Source organism: Salvelinus fontinalis, chromosome 3 (genome assembly GCF_029448725.1).
Source record: "Salvelinus fontinalis isolate EN_2023a chromosome 3, ASM2944872v1, whole genome shotgun sequence".
Classification (NCBI taxonomy): domain Eukaryota; kingdom Metazoa; phylum Chordata; class Actinopteri; order Salmoniformes; family Salmonidae; genus Salvelinus; species Salvelinus fontinalis.
This window is the reverse complement of record NC_074667.1, coordinates 10,757,051-10,773,434: the sequence shown is the minus strand read 5'-3', so window position 1 is coordinate 10,773,434 and position 16,384 is coordinate 10,757,051. Positions and strand designations below refer to the sequence as shown.

Here is a 16,384-nt window from a genome sequence, read left to right as displayed (position 1 = left end):
CCCAAATCGTAGATGATTTTCACATGACTGTTATTGTGACAAATTATATTTCTTGCAAATGAAGGACCTCGCATGCAATAGTGCCTGTATAGTACATACAGTAGTAGTACATTTATATTAATGATACTACATTTGCCGAACACTGTCTTGGAAAGTGTACATGAATGGTTGTTCATGTAAAAAATACTTTGGAATGCTTGGGATATATCAGCTGATTCTATTGAAGCTGGAACACACTGACTTGTGACGTGCTTGTCGGAACTAGGAAACTTAAAAATGTTCGACTTGTTAACTGGTTGAACGCGGCACGTGTATAACTACAACTAGTTAGCAAGTCAGATTAGCACGTGAACGCAACATTGCTACCGAACCTCGAGGATTTCCCTTAGAACACATCAAACAAATTTCTCAAAGACCCATTGGATGCATGCCAAATGGCACCCCTATTCCCTATATAGTACACTACTTTAGACCAGGGTGCATAGGTCTCTGGTCAAAAATAGTGCCCTGTGTAGGGAATAGGGTGTAATATGGGATGATGTAGATGTCTCACTGACAGTCCAATTCCGGATCGCTGAGCCAGGCCCAGATTTTGATCATCTCCTGCGGTGTCCTGCTGTGCACGAGCATTAAGCTCTTATACGCGCACGGGTTGCCCCTGTATTTCTCGTCAATGTCAAACGTCCTGAAGCCCTTGTGCTTCTCCGGGACCAAGCCCAGCTTCTGGAGACACATTCCTGTGTAGACATCATCAATGGGATACAGTGCCACCTGCTGGGAGATGTTGTGCAACTGCAGTGCCAGTTCCCCAGAGTACAGGAACCCTCCTCCCCCGGCGTAAGGCGGGTATGGCCCCATAAATACACTCTCTGGGATGAAGTACTTGAGCTTCTTGTCCCGGTGCGGGCCGGCGTTGGTGATTACGTCCCCTATGAACAGATCCCTGGCCCTGATCTCTGGAAGATTGTGGAGGAAGTCTAAGATCCTCCAGGTGTTGACGAAGACGTCGTCATCCCCCTTGAAGACAAAGCGGGCGTCGGGGCAACGCTGGCTGAACCAGTCCAGGAATAGCACCTCTTTGAGGGTGAGGTTGAAGAAGGAGTCTCGGTAGTCCCACTGGAGGAGGTCCCCGTAAAGTCTGGCCTCATGACTGAGCATCCCAAACAGGTTGGGGAAGTGGTCGGCTGCCGAGGCATTGCCAAGGAGGAAGACCGTGGCTACAGTCCGATTGGCCAGAACGCCCACCCGCCCCCACGACTCCCGGATGGCCTGCCGCCGGTCGAAGTGAGGCGCCAGGGACTTGACAGCCAACAGGAGGTAGGGTTTGCTCTCGCACACGCGTGGTTGGTCCATGATCATCGGATACGAGCGGCAGCGCATGTGCAGCAGGAAGTCCTGGAAGCGGGGTGGCAGGGAGTTGTAGTCCTTCACCTGGGTGGTGACGCTGTAGTCCGGTTTGCAGGGGTCCGGGGACCTGGTGTCGTTGAGCCAATCAGGTAGCTCCAGGAGGGAGTCATTGGTCAAACCCGGCATGAGGATGGGGTTGTAGATGTAGTCCAGCCTCTGCTGCTCCTTATTCCAAAAGATCTCGCTGGTCATCTGCTTCCTCCAGAACCTCTTGGAGGGAATGCGCAGCTTCCGCTGGTCCCCCTTGTCCTGGCCCAGGTTCCGAGACACGCCCACGAGGATGAAGACGAAGACGTTGAGCATCATCATCACACACAGCACCCTGGTTTTCTTCCGGCAGCCGTGCATCTTGGCTCTCTGCAGTCTCCGGACCTGGACAGGAAGTGATAGAGACAAAGAGGAAGTAAGAGACCAAACCCAGAAGTTACAGACTTACAACGTACAGAGTGTGAAGCGACCATAACGAGATCGGCAGACTTACAACAAACCTAGACGGCATGGGCCCATTCAGAAACATAGTGAAAGGTAGTTGTGGGCCACAGCTGGTGGGCCTACGGTTTTGAGGCAGTAGACTTAAGGAGAAATGTTTGAAGGTAAAGCAGGTTAGAGGGCCAGTGCGTTGTTTGTGTCCGAGCCGGACCCAGCAGCAGCCGCATACCAGCCCGCTTTTCATCCCCTAATCCTGGAGGAATGAGTTGTGCACACTTTTCTTTATCCCTTCTTTATTTCCTTCTCTTCCTCCCTCTCTTTTTACAATGCCCAGACTAGCATCATCATGCGATCCCAAATTCGAGGAACTCTCTTCATGACACCAATTACAGGTGTCAGTGTGTCAGTGTAATCTCAGGCTAAACTGGCCTCCCCACACAAAAGAGCCACACATTTCCATGTGCATTATTCATTTCACTGAGAGCTTTCTTGAGCCTCGGGGCACTGGCATGTAAAGGAATCTCTATGGTTGTGCAATGTTAACCGAGTGTAAAATTTGCTACATGGGTCAAACTGTTCTAAGAAAACAAACAGAGCCTAGAAGCAGCAAATGCTTTGATTAATCATAAAAAGTACAACAATGGTAATTACTTCATTTAACACGTCTCCTTATATATTTCCAATTTGAAAGTGAGAGTGAACATACAGCTTTGTGTTTCAAGCACCATGAACCAACCCACTGAGACATTGTAACCACTGTTAGTTCCTCCCGCTGTATCAAATGATATCTAGCATATTACCTGTGAGTAGCAGGAAATTACTGGTCAGGCTGTTCCTGTGGTCCCGACCCAGACCTTCTTAGCCCATGTGGGTCTCCTGCATGGGAGAAGGGCCCAGAAAGGGGAACTGGAACAGCACTGGTGTTCCTGCAGCAGCCACCTGGATACAAACAACAACAAAAACACACAAGCCCACAACATGTCAACAACACTGCTGTTTTTCTTCAGGAAAGGCAGGCTTTTTCTCAAGGGGTTATTATAGGGCAGTAGACATCCTTATACACTCCCTACTTTAGCTAAGCCCTACACACACGTAACTACAAATCCCAACAAAGAACCTGGTTACAACCAAGGTGGTGTTGTAGTTCCTAGAGGTATTGTTGTCGTCAACAACTATCTGGGTGTCGCTATTTCTGTTTGCTGTAGATTGTCTACTCGAACCGTCACTGTAGATCATCTACTGAAAGCAATGGAATCCTGTACCTTTGACCTCAAGAGTTTCTTACTTGTGAAAGTAGACGGAAGAATATTAGCCTTTTAGGAAATGACGGTTTGCTGATCGGCATGGCACCTCTTTAACAAAACTAGACAGAGAGGGAGGCTACAGTAATTCAAAACATTGCTCTGCTGTGTGCATGTGCGTGTCTGCGTGTGTGTTCAGCAGCAGCATGATACTCACAAGCTGTCAGATCTAAGCAGAAAAGTTGAGCCTTGAATGCCGAGCCACGAACATGACTCCCCCACTCACTTGCAGTAGCAGACTAGCGTGCGTCCCAAATGGCAGCCTAATCCGTATATAATGTACTACTTTGACCAGAGCTCTATGGGGCCTGGTCAAAAGTTGTGGACCATTAGGGAACAGGGTGCCATTTGGAATGCAGATTAGCAGTACAGAGTGCGATAAGGTCCACTTTTCCTCTGCGCAATCTAACTACGCAAACACTCACATCGGTAGTATATGCAAGCCATGGATAGAGTTTGTCACTGTTGAACGCGGTTGGTGAGAGTAGCAGGCCTATACTGTAGATGTGGGAACACTGACATTTCATTCACTGACTGACTGCAGCCATTTTATATTTGATATAAATATATATATATATCTTTTATATGTGTAACTGTCATTAAGTAGTGATATTGGACTCAATGAAGTAAACTGATGAAGTCAATCCTATTTAACATAAAATAATAAACGATCCCATCATAGTCTACTAAATAGTTACATAGTCTATCAGTAGTTTACTTCATATGGTCAGTCATTAAGCTTTAAGTAATGGTTGAGGGAGACACATGCCGGAGAGGCCACGCAGACAGACACATAAAGTTCTGTATTTGAGTGGGGGCCCATAAACATCAGACAAAAGTGTTTGCTGAAGCACAGGTGGCCCAACAGTGTGGTATCACTAGGACTTAAGAGGCCACTGAGAAGAAAGTGAGAAGTGATAACTTGAAGGACATTAGGGTAGAAATACATATTTATTTGGACAGTGAAGTAAAACATTTTCTTTGGATCTATACTGTAGCATTTTGGAATTGAGATCAAATATTTTAAATGAGGCAACATCACAGGATGTCACCTTTTGTTTGAGGATATATTTTATACATACAGTGGGGAGAACAAGTATTTGATACACTGCCGATTTTGCAGGTTTTCCTACTTACAAAGCATGTAGAGGTCTGTAATTTTTATCATAGGTACACTTCAACTGTGATAGATGGAATCTAAAACAAAAATCCAGAAAATCACATTGTATGATTTTTAAGTAATTGATTTGCATTTTATTGCATGACATAAGTATTTGATACATCAGAAAAGCAGAACTTAATATTTGGTACAGAAACCTTTGTTTGCAATTACAGAGATCATACGTTTCCTGTAGTTCTTGACCAGGTTTGCACACACTGCAGCAGGGATTTTGGCCCACTCCTCCATACAGACCTTCTCCAGATCCTTCAGGTTTCGGGGCTGTCGCTGGGCAATACGGACTTTCAGCTCCCTCCAAAAATGTTCTATTGGGTTCAGGTCTGGAGACTGGCTAGGCCACTCCAGGACCTTGAGATGCTTCTTACGGAGCCACTCCTTAGTTGCCCTGGCTGTGTGTTTCGGGTCATTGTCATGCTGGAAGACCCAGCCACGACCCATCTTCAATGCTCTTACTGAGGGAAGGAGGTTGTTGGTCAAGATCTCGCGATACATGGCCCCATCCATCCTCCCCTCAATACGGTGCAGTCGTCCTGTCCCCTTTGCAGAAAAGCATCCCCAAAGAATGTTTGCACCTCCATGCTTCACAGTTGGGATGGTGTTCTTGGGGTTGTACTCATCCTTCTTCTTCCTCCAAACACGGCGAGTGGAGTTTAGGCCAAAAAGCTCTATTTTTGTCTCATCAGACCACATGACCTTCTCCCATTCCTCCTCTGGACCATCCAGATGGTCATTGGCAAACTTCAGATGGGCCTGGACATGCGCTGGTTTGAGCAGGGGGACCTTGCGTGCGCTGCAGGATTTTAATCCATGACGGCGTAGTGTGTTCCTAATGGTTTTCTTTGAGACTGTGGTCCCAGCTCTCTTCAGGTCATTGACCAGGTCCTGTCGTGTAGTTCTGGGCTGATCCCTCACCTTCCTCATGATCATTGATGACCCACGAGGAGAGATCTTGTATGGAGCCCCAGACCGAGGGTGATTGACCGTCATCTTCAACTTCTTCCATTTTCGAATAATTGCGCCAACAGTTGTTGCCTTCTCACCAAGCTGCTTGCCTATTGTCCTGTAGCCCATCCCAGCCTTGTGCAAGTCTACAATTGTATCCCTGATGTCCTTAGACAGCTCTCTGGTCTTGGCCATTGCGGAGAGGTTGCAGTCTGTTTGATTGAGTGTGTGGACAGGTGTCTTTTATACAGGTAACGGGTTCAAACAGGTGCAGTTAATACAGGTAATGAGTGGAGAACAGGAGGGCTTCTTAAAAAAAAACTAACAGGTCTGTGAGAGCCGGAATTCTTACTGGTTGGTAGGTGATCAAATACTTATGTCCTGCAAATTAATTACTTAAAAATCAAACAATGTGATTTTCTGGATTATTTTCAACTCACAGTTGAAGTGTACCTATAATAAAAATTACAGACCTCTACATGCTTTGTAAGTAGGAAAACCTGCAAAATCGGCAGTGTATCAAATACTTGTTCTCCCCACTGTATCTGTTAAACCGTTTAGAAATGAATGCACTTTATGTATCTAGTCCGCACATTTTAAGGTGTCAAGTATTTGGACAAATTCACTTATAGTGTATAACATTTAGTCAAATGGTTAGTATCTTGGACCAATATTCCTAAGAGTTGAGGAAAGACTGACTACGTCACTTGTTGTTTTTATAAGAAACATGAATGTGTTGGATATTGGAAATTCCAAATTGTTTGCACAGTCAACTTACACACAGCACTGACACACACGTACCACACCACACATGCCACCAGGGGTCTTTTCATAGTCCCCAGGTCCAGAACAAATTCAAGGAAACGTACAGTATTTTACAGAGTCAAAGTGCATGGAACTCCCTTCCATCTTATATTGCGCAAGTGAACAGCAAACCTGTTTCAAAAAACGAATAAAGCAACACCTCACGGCACAACGACTCTCCACCATGTGACCTACTTGTTGTGTGTATGTACTGACATTTATGTGTAACTGATAGATGCACACACACACACGACATGTTAATGTTTTTAAATGTACAGTGGGGCAAAAAAGTATTTAGTCAGCCACCAATTGTGCAAGTTCTCCCACTTAAAAAGATGAGAGAGACCTGTAATTTTCATCATAGGTACACTTCAACTATGACAGACAAAAGGAGAAGAAAAAAATCCAGAAAATCACATTGTAGGATTTTTTATGAATTTATTTGCAAATTATGGTGGAAAATAAGTATTTGGTCACCTACAAACAAGCAAGATTTCTGGCTCTCACAGACCTGTAACTTCTTCTTTAAGAGGCTCCTCTGTCCTCCACTCGTTACCTGTATTAATGGCACCTGTTTGAACTTGTTATCAGTATAAAAGACACCTGTCCACAACCTCAAACAGTCACACTCCAAACTCCACTATGGCCAAGACCAAAGAGCTGTCAAAGGACACCAGAAAAAAAATTGTAGACCTGCACCAGGCTGGGAAGACTGAATCTGCAATAGGTAAGCAGCTTGGTTTGAAGAAATCAACTGTGGAAGCAATTATTAGGAAATGGAAGACATACAAGACCACTGATAATCTCCCTCGATCTGGAGCTCCAAGCAAGATCTCACCCCATGGGGTCAAAATGATCACAAGAACAGTGAGCAAAAATCCCAGAACCACACGGGGGGACCTAGTGAATGACCTGCAGAGAGCTGGGACCAAAGTAACAAAGCCTACCATCAGTAACACACTATGCCGCCAGGGACTCAAATGCGGCAGTGCCAGACGTGTCCCCCTGCTTAAGCCAGTACATGTACAGGCCAGTACAGGCCCGTCTGAAGTTTGCTAGAGAGCATTTGGATGATCTAGAAGAAGATTGGGAGAATGTCATATGGTCAGATGAAACCAAAATAGAACTTTTTGGTAAAAACTCAACTCGTCGTGCTTGGAGGACAAAGAATGCTGAGTTGCATCCAAAGAACACCATACCTACTGTGAAGCATGGGGATGGAAACATCATGCTTTGGGGCTGTTTTTCTGCAAAGGGACCAGGACGACTGATCCGTGTAAAGGAAAGAATGAATGGGGCCATGTATCGTGAGATTTTGAGTGAAAACCTCCTTCCATCAGCAAGGGCATTGAAGATGAAACGTGGCTGGGTCTTCCAGCATGACAATGATCCCAAACACACCGCCCGGGCAACGAAGGAGTGGCTTCGTAAGAAGCATTTCAAGGTCCGGGAGTGGCCAAGCCAGTCTCCAGATCTCAACCCCATAGAAAATCTTTGGAGGGAGTTGAAAGTCCGTGTTGCCCAGCAACAGCCCCAAAACATCACTGCTCTAGAGGAGATCTGCATGGAGGAATGGGCCAAAATACCAGCAACAGTGTGTGAAAACCTTGTGAAGACTTACAGAAAACGTTTGACCTCTGTCATTGCCAACAAAGGGTATATAACAAAGTATTGAGAAACTTTTTTTATTGACCAAATACTTATTTTCCACCATAATTTGCAAATAAATTCATACAAATTCCTACAATGTGATTTTCTGGATTTTTTTCCCTCATTTTGTCTGTCATAGTTGAAGTGTACCTATGAGGAAAATTACAGGCCTCTCTCATCTTTTTAAGTGGGAGAACTTGCACAATTGGTGGCTGACTAAATACTTTTTTGCCCCACTGTATGTAAATTGTAAAGTCTTTTGTCTGTAATGTCTTTTGTGTTATATGTTGGACCCCAGTAAGACTAGCTGTCGCCATTGGTGTCGGCTAGTGGGAATCCTAATAAATCAAATCAAAATCCTACCACACTACATCAAGCTTGTGACTCTACAAACTTGTTGGATGTATTTTCCAGGTTTTTTGTGTGTTTCAGATGATGTTGTGACCAATGTAAATAATGTATTGTGTCATTTTGGAGTCACTTTAATTCTAAATAAGAATAGAATATGTTTCTGAACACTTCTACATTAATGTAGATGCTACCATGATGACGGATTATCGTGTATCGTGAATAATGATGAGAGAGAAAGTTACAGAAGCACAAAGGTCATGCCCCCAAAACATGCTAACCTCTTACCATCAACAAGTTTGAAGAGTCACATGCTTGATGTAGTGTGGTAGTAGTATTTATGTAGTTATTTCCTGCTATGAATAGGGGAGCAAATACTAAACATTGGACTAAATCCAATACACTATAAGTGAATTTGTCCAAATACTTCTGATACATTCCCAATGGGGCGCCTGATACATAAAGTGCTTTAATTTCTAAACGGTAAAACAGATAAAAGGTGATGTTCTGTACTGTCGCCTCATTTAGAACATTTGATTTCAAATCCAAAATGCTGGAGTATAGAGCCACATTTTAAGTTCAGCACTTTAAGTTTAGCTTCACTGTCCAAATAAATACGTTGGGGGAGTTTACATGTGAATTATATACATTTCAAAGGTTACTATGGACCTCTAGTGATGTAAGCCAATGATGTAAAAGTGACAACAAGTGAATCGGGAAAGGGGCATGCTAAGTGTTCACTCGAAGGACATTAGGCATGACAGGGGAGAAATATACATAGCAACCAAAGAAATATACATATGTTTTCATGGTTATTATGGAGCACTAGCCTGGTTGAAGACACCCACAAGGAGTCTCTTTTGTGGGCTCTGGGGTGTTATAAATGGAGATAATGGAGAATAGAGTGCCTCTCAATGTTCCCTCAGTGAATACAAAGGAAAACATTGATTTACTAATAGGCATAGGCCTACATATGGAGCAACAGGTTTGAGATGGATGGAGTGTACAGTTGGAGTGTACAGTGTGTGTGTGGCCTCCTGAGCACATGTCCACGCATCTCCCTCTGAACCATTACTTACCCTGTCAGTGAAGAATACGCAACAGACAAAGGATTTTGACAGCATCCCTTCATAACCATTTGGTTGCTATGGTGAATTTCCCCTTGGGATCCATTAGGCCCCAAAACCTGTTTAAGTCAGTGGTTCTGCCTAGTGTTCCATATCTCCAGAAATGACTGCCTCTCTCTCCCCGTCCTCCTAATGCTATTAGATGAGCAACTGCTAGGAATCAGGTACTCAATGAAAACACAGACTGAGCCCCTATTATGTAGACTATACTGGTCACACACTGAGTGTACAAAACATTAGAAACACCTTCCTAATATTGAGTTGCACCCCCTTTTGCCCTCAGAACAGCTCGACAAGGTGTTGAAAGCGTTCCACAGGGACGCTTGCCCATGTTGACTCCAATGCTTCCCACAGTTGTGTCAAGTTGGCTAGATGTCCTTAGGTGGTGGACCATTCTTGATACACACAGGAAACTGTTGAGTGTGAAACCCCCAGGAGTGTTCCAGGTCTCGCCATAAACGGGTGCGCCTGACACCCACTACCATACCCTCTTCAAAGGCACTTAAATCTTTTGTCTTGCCCATTCACCCCCTGAATGGTACACATACACAATCCATGTCTCAATTGTCTCAAGGCTTAAAAATCCTTCTTTAACCTGTTTTTCCCCTTCATCTCCAGTGCATTTGATACATTACAGCCTTGTTCTAAAATTGATTACATTTCTTTTTTGCAATCTACACACAATACCCCATAATGACAAAGCAAAAACAGGTTTTTATACGTTTTTGCAAATTCATTCAAAATAAAAAACGGAAATAACACATTTACATAAGTATTCAGACCCTTTACTCAGTACTTTGTTGAAGCACCTTTGGCGGCGATTACAGCCTTGAGTCTTCTTGGGTATGACGCTACAAGCTGGGCACACCTGTATTTGGGAAGTTTCTCCCATTCTTCTCTGCACATCCTCTTAAGCTCTGTCAGGTCAAATGGGGAGCATCGCTGCACAGCTATTTTCAGGTCTCTCCAGAGATATTTTATCTGGTTCAAGTCTGGGCTCTGGCTGGGCCACTCAAGGACATTCAGAGACTTATACCGAAGCCACTGCTGCATTGTCTGGGCTGTGTGCTTAGGGTCGTCGTCCTGTTAGAAGGTGAAACTGTGGAGCAGGTTTTCATCAAGGATCTCTCTGTACTTTGCTCCGTTCATCTTTCCCTCGATCCCGACTAGTCTCCCAGTCCCTGCCACTGAAAAACATCCCCACAACATGATCCTGCCACCACCATGCTTCACCCTAGGGATGGTGCGAGGTTTCCTCCAGACGTGACGCTTGGCATTCAGACCAAAGAGTTCAATCTTGGTTTCATCACACCAGATAATCTTGTTTCTCATGGTCTCAGAGTCTTTAGGTGCCTGAGTGACCAGTCACCTCCCTGACCAAGGCCCTTCTCCCCCGATTGCTCAGTTTGGCCGGGTGGCTAGCTCTAGGAAGGGTCTTGGTGGTTCCAAACGTATTCCATTTTAGAATGATGGAGTCCAGTGTGTTCTTGGGGACCTTCAATTTTTCAGTACCCCTCCCCAGATCTGTGCCTCGACACAATCCTGTCTCGGAGCTCTACGGACAGTTCCTTCAACCTCATGGCTTGGTTTTTGCTCTGCACTGTCAACTGTGGGACGTTATATACACAGGTATGTGCCTTTCTAAATCATGTCCAATCAATTGAATTTACCACAGGTGGACTCCAATCAAGTTGTATGCACCTGAGCTCAATTTTGAGCCTCATAGCAAAGGGTCTGAATACATATGTAAATAAGTCATTTCTGTTTTTTATTTTCGCTTTGTCATTATGGGGTATTGTTTGTAGATTGATGAGGAAACCTTTTTATTGAATCAATTTTCAAATGAGGCTGTAACGTAACAAAATGTGGGAAAAGTACTTTATAGATACTTTCCGAATGCACTGTACACTGACTGAAGTGGATTTAAAAAGTGACATCAATAAGTGACCATATCTTTCTTCCACCTGGATTCACCTGGTCAGTCTACGTCATGGAAAGAGCAGGTGTTCGCAATGTTATGTACACTTTAAAGGCTTAGATATCTTAATTGAAATGTATATGTACTGTACGTGCCTCATGTTATTGTTTTAACAGCTCTCTAATTGGCTTTTACAGTTTGAATGCATATAGCGTATGTAGTTAGATTTGGGTCGTACCACCACAAAAAGGAAGTGGATTTCGACACCATCCAAGGGAATAGTCAAAAGCCACCCTCGGACCCCCACACCAATCCCACCGCAACAACGACTATATAGTATCTGTTCTATGTGGCTGACAATTATTATGGTGATGTTTCTTTCCCTGTACTGATAAATTAGTCATTTAAGTTGTTTATGTCCCATCCCACATCCTGATATTACCAGGTTCTGACCACTAGATGGTGCTGTTCCTGCTATTAGGTGAACAAAGTTTGAAGAACCCCCCCTGCAATGTTAAAGGGATAGTTCGCACTGAGCTAAAGGCTAGAGCTGCCGCTTTCAAGGAGCGGGACTCTAACCCGGAAGCTTATAAGAAATCCCGCTTTGCCCTCCGACGAACCATCAAAAAGGCTAAGCGTCAATACAAGACTAAGATCGAATCGTACTACACCAGCTCCGACACTCGTCGGATGTGGCAGCACTTGCAAACCATTACAGACTACTAAGGGAAGCACAGCCGAGAGCTTCTCAGTGACACGAGCCCACCAGACGAGCTAAACGACTTCTATGCTTGCTTCGAGGAAAATAACACTGAAACATGCATAAGAGCACCAGCTGTTCCAGAAGACTGTGTGATCACGCTCTCCATAGCCGATGTAAGTAAGACCTTTAAACAGGTCAACATTCACAAGGCCGCAGGGCCAGACGGATTACCAGGACGCGTACTGCAAGCATGCGCTGACCAACTGGCAAGTGTCTTCACTGATATTTTCAACCTCTCCGAGTCTGTAATACCAACATGTTTCAAGCAGACCACCATAGTGCCTGTGCTCAAGAACACTAAGGTAACCTGCCTAAATGACTACCGACCCATAGCACTCATGTCTATAGCCATGAAGTGCTTTGAAAGGCTGGTCATGGCTCACATCAACACCATTATCCCAGAAACCCTAGACCCACTCCAATTTGTATACCGCCCCAACAGATCCACAGATGATGCAATCTCTATTGCACTCCACACTGCCCTTTCCCACCTGGACAAAAGGAACACCTATGTGAGAATGCTATTCATTGACTACAGCTCAGCATTCAACACCATAGTGCCCTCAAAGCTCATCAATAATCTAAGGACCGTGGGACTAAACACCTCCCACTGCAACTGGATCCTGGACTTCCTGACAGGCCACCCCCAGGTGGTAAAGGTAGGTAACAACACATCCGCCACACTGATCCTCAACACAGGGGCCCCTCAGGGATGCATTCTCAGTCCTCTCCTGTACTCCCTGTTCACTCATGACTGCACGGCCAGGCACGACTCCAACACCATCATTAAGTTTGCAGATGACACAACAGTGGTAGGCCTGATCACCGACAACAACGAGACAGCCTATAGGGGCGGCAGGTAGCCTAGTGGTTAAAGCGTTTGGCCAGTAACCGAAAGGTTGCTAGATCGAATCCCCGAGCTGACAATGTTAAAAATATGTCATTCTGCCCCTGAACAAGGCAGTTAACCTACTGTTCCTAGGCCGTCATTGTAAATAATAATTTGTTCTTGCCCCCGCAAGTCTTATCTGACTTGCCTAGTTAAATAAAGGTTAGATAAAAGAAAAAATAGGGAGGAGTGTGGTGCCAGGACAACAACCTCTCCCTCAATGTGATCAAGACAAAGGAGATGATTGTGGACTACAGGAAAAAGAGGACTGAGCACGCCCCCATTCTCATCGACAGGGCTGCAGTGGAGCAGGTTGAGAGCTTCAAGTTCCTTGGTGTCCACATCACCAACAAACTAACATGGTCCAAGCACACCAAGACAGTCGTGAAGAGGGCACGACAAAACCTATTCCCCCTCAGGAGACTGAAAAGATTTGGCATGGGTCCTCAGATCCTCAACATGTTCTACAGCTGCACCATCGAGAGCATCCTGACTGGTTGCATCACTGCCTGGTATGGCAACTGCTTGGCCTCTGACCGCAAGGCACTACAGAGGGTAGTGCGAATGGTCCAGTACATCACTGGGGCCAAGCTTCCTGCCCTCCAGGACCTCTATACCAGGCGGTGTCAGAGGAAGGCCCTAAAAATTGTCAAAGACTCCAGCCACCCTAGTACGCAGTACACGTCCTGTTCTCTCTGCTACCACACGGCAAGGTTCAAGAGGCTTCTAAACAGCTTCTACCCCCAAGCCATAAGACTCATGAACACCTAATCAAATGGCTACCCAGACTATTTGCATTGCCCCCCTCTTTTACATCGCTGCTACTCTCTGTTGTTATCATCTATGCATAGTCACTTTAATAACTCTACCTACATGTACATGTACCTCAACTAACCAGTGCCCCCGCACATTGACTCTGTACCGGTACTCCCCTGTATATAGTCTCGCTATTGTTTTTTCACTGCTGGTCTTTAATTACTTGTTACTTTTATTTCTTATTCTTATCCATATATTTTTTAACTGCATTGTTGGTTAGGGGCTCGTAAGTAAGTATTTCACTGTAAGGTCTACACCTGTTGTATTCGGCGCATGTGACTAATAAAACTTGGTTTGGAATTTACCCAATTTACAAAAGGACATTGATTTCCTTACCCAGTAAACAGTCTGTTGACAAGGTATGGCAGCAACCAATGCTTTGTTTTTGTTGACCACTGTTTCAAATACTAACTGTTTTCAAATGTAAGCTATTATAATTTCGAATATTATATGAATCCTATGAATTAAAAGGGCCCATTTGGGTTCAATTAATTAGCTTAATTTCTCAGAGATCAAACTATATTTCAAGAAAATAATGTTGCAGGAATCTTATCTGTTTCTACCTACAGAAACAATTTGAGATAGTGGATGTCATGGCTTGATGAAATGACATGGAACGACCCATTATGAAGTTATTATCAACAGTTACTATGTTCATTACAGGTGATTAACTAAGTCACTGTCATATTTTCCTCTAGAAACAGTGTTTTATTCATGGTTAAAGTAATGATGATTCATTATTATATAATCTAACATTGATCAAATACTAGTATTTATTGGAGCAAAAGTGATGGAAGCAAAATTAATAACATTCATATGTTTTTCTATCTGGCATACGTAGCTATGGTGGCGTTGCAATGCTAGAATCAAATATCATTTCTGCTATAGCCGCAGGACTCAAACGCAATGAATGGTCTTCTAAGTTATAATGTGCTAACCAAAATGGTAAACAGCATGTATTCTCTAAACCTGGTTGCTATACTTTACCTGAATAGCAAAGTTTCCAATCAAAGGAGTCCACCACATCTTGGCGCAAAGCCTATAGTGTAGCCTACAAAACGAGTCTATATGAATATGATCCTTTTTCCGCAAATAGTTACAAGAAGCGTAACTTTAGAGTTAGGCGCCTATGCTCACTATAAGCAATCCATGTTAGTTTAATAATATTTCATAGATCATAGTAGAAGTCCTGTGCAAAGTGAAAGTCAATGCCTTGCCAGAAAGAGAGAGAAAGAATACGCCTTAGTAACGCTCTGTGTCTGTGTTCCTCTCTGATCTTGACTTCTACTCACACCTTCCGCATTTTCAGGAAGAGGAAAATTTCAGCCGGCGTTCAGATCATTGGGAGAAAAAATAATATTCGTATTTTTTTCTGGGTAACGTTTGAGGGGCACGACTCCTCCTTGAATTATGTGATGTAGGCCTTTGATATTAACTTAGGGGATACGGGTGTCCTTTGTTTTATACATTACTGAATATTTTGGGAGACCATGTGATTAGACATCTCATATTATAAAACCAAGGTAGAGAACTTTCCTTTTCCTCCCTATACAAGTGTACAGAGACAGAATTAAAGGAGTGAATTCAGCTGAATGCATAGGATACCTGGCTTCAAATATGTTTTCAGTTAATGTTGTTTGTAATTGAGGATTACTGACAATGACATCTTCATGTCACCCTCCCCCAGTCAACTCAGTTATTACAGTGTTTCTGTCGAAGGTTGGCATTTATTGTCACGAATCTTGCCCTGGAGGCAGCTCTGCAGAGTGGTCACTATAGCTGTCACAGCCACAAAATCATACAATTGGATTTTTAACCTAACCTTAACCACACCGATAACCCTAATGCAGTGTTATTCAAACTTTTTCAGCGAGGACACCATTTTTTCCACCAGAATTTCTGGGGATTACATTTTTTACAATAATTTCTCTTGACCCCACCCCAATTTTCACATCAACAAATAACCTTCAATTCATAAAATTTTCAACACTTATCAAAATGAAAAGAAACTAATAAATACATTTCCTCAACATTTTATTTTTCTAATTATCTTTCTCAAAAACGTGTGTATGTTGTGCCATACAATAATCTGCCCTCTTAATTTTTTTCTCCATAAAAAAAAAAGATATTGCAAAAAATATTAATTGGCGAACCCACATATCCAATTTGTACTTTGCAGCTGGCAGAATTCGTTCAGTTCTGCCTCCAGAGCAAGATTCATGACAATAAACGTCAACCTTCTTTTCTGTCTTGCCTTTACAGAACCAAAAGCTCTACTGTGATTACCATCTATTTTATACGCTTGCGGTCCCAAGTTCATATGAGGACTCCATAATTATGTGTGTTGTTTGTATCTTGATATGGGTAGATAGAGAGTATATACACTGTGTACAAAACATTAAGAACACATTAAGAAGGTATCGAAAGTGTTCCACAGGGATGCTGGTCCATGTTGACTCCAATGCTTCCCACAGTTGTGTAAAGCTGGCTGGATATCCTTTGGGTGTTGGATCATTCTTGATACACATAGGAAACTTGAGCATGAAAACCCCAGCAGCATTGCAGTTCTTGACACACTCAAACCGGTGTGTCTGGTACCTACTACCATAACCTGTTCAAAGGCACATAAATATTTTGTTTTGCCCAGTCACCCTATGAGTGGCACACATACAAATCAATCAAATCAAATCAAATTTATTTATATAGCCCTTCTTACATCAGCTGATATCTCAAAGTGCTGTACAGAAACCCAGCCTAAAACCCCAAACAGCAAGCAATGCAGGTGTAGAAGCACGGTGGCTAGGAAAAAC

At 43.6% G+C, this 16,384-nt stretch overlaps 1 protein-coding gene across 2 annotated transcripts; it reads right to left on the bottom strand.

The window, feature by feature from the left end:
• Nucleotides 1-2: 2 nt before the first annotated feature.
• On the bottom strand, nucleotides 3-14,992 carry LOC129838521 (N-acetyllactosaminide beta-1,3-N-acetylglucosaminyltransferase 2-like). Of its 2 annotated transcripts, none has more exons than XM_055905557.1 (3): nucleotides 14,562-14,992; nucleotides 2,637-2,775; nucleotides 3-1,779 (listed from the first exon to the last, which is right to left on the bottom strand). In XM_055905557.1, exon 3 carries the CDS (start codon nucleotides 1,753-1,755, stop codon nucleotides 550-552), a length of 1,206 nt encoding a protein of 401 aa, XP_055761532.1. In that variant the 5' UTR covers nucleotides 1,756-1,779; nucleotides 2,637-2,775; nucleotides 14,562-14,992; the 3' UTR covers nucleotides 3-549. The 2 variants fall into 2 exon arrangements, with proteins under 2 accessions (XP_055761532.1, XP_055761539.1); XM_055905564.1 differs by lacking the exon at nucleotides 14,562-14,992 and adding an exon at nucleotides 3,295-3,562.
• Between the last annotated feature and the right edge of the window lie 1,392 nt (nucleotides 14,993-16,384).

What these genes read in the sequence shown, in the direction of transcription:
- LOC129838521 (XM_055905557.1), bottom strand. Translation starts at nt 1,755, where the DNA reads ATGCACGGCTGCCGGAAGAAAACCAGGGTGCTGTGTGTGATGATGATG.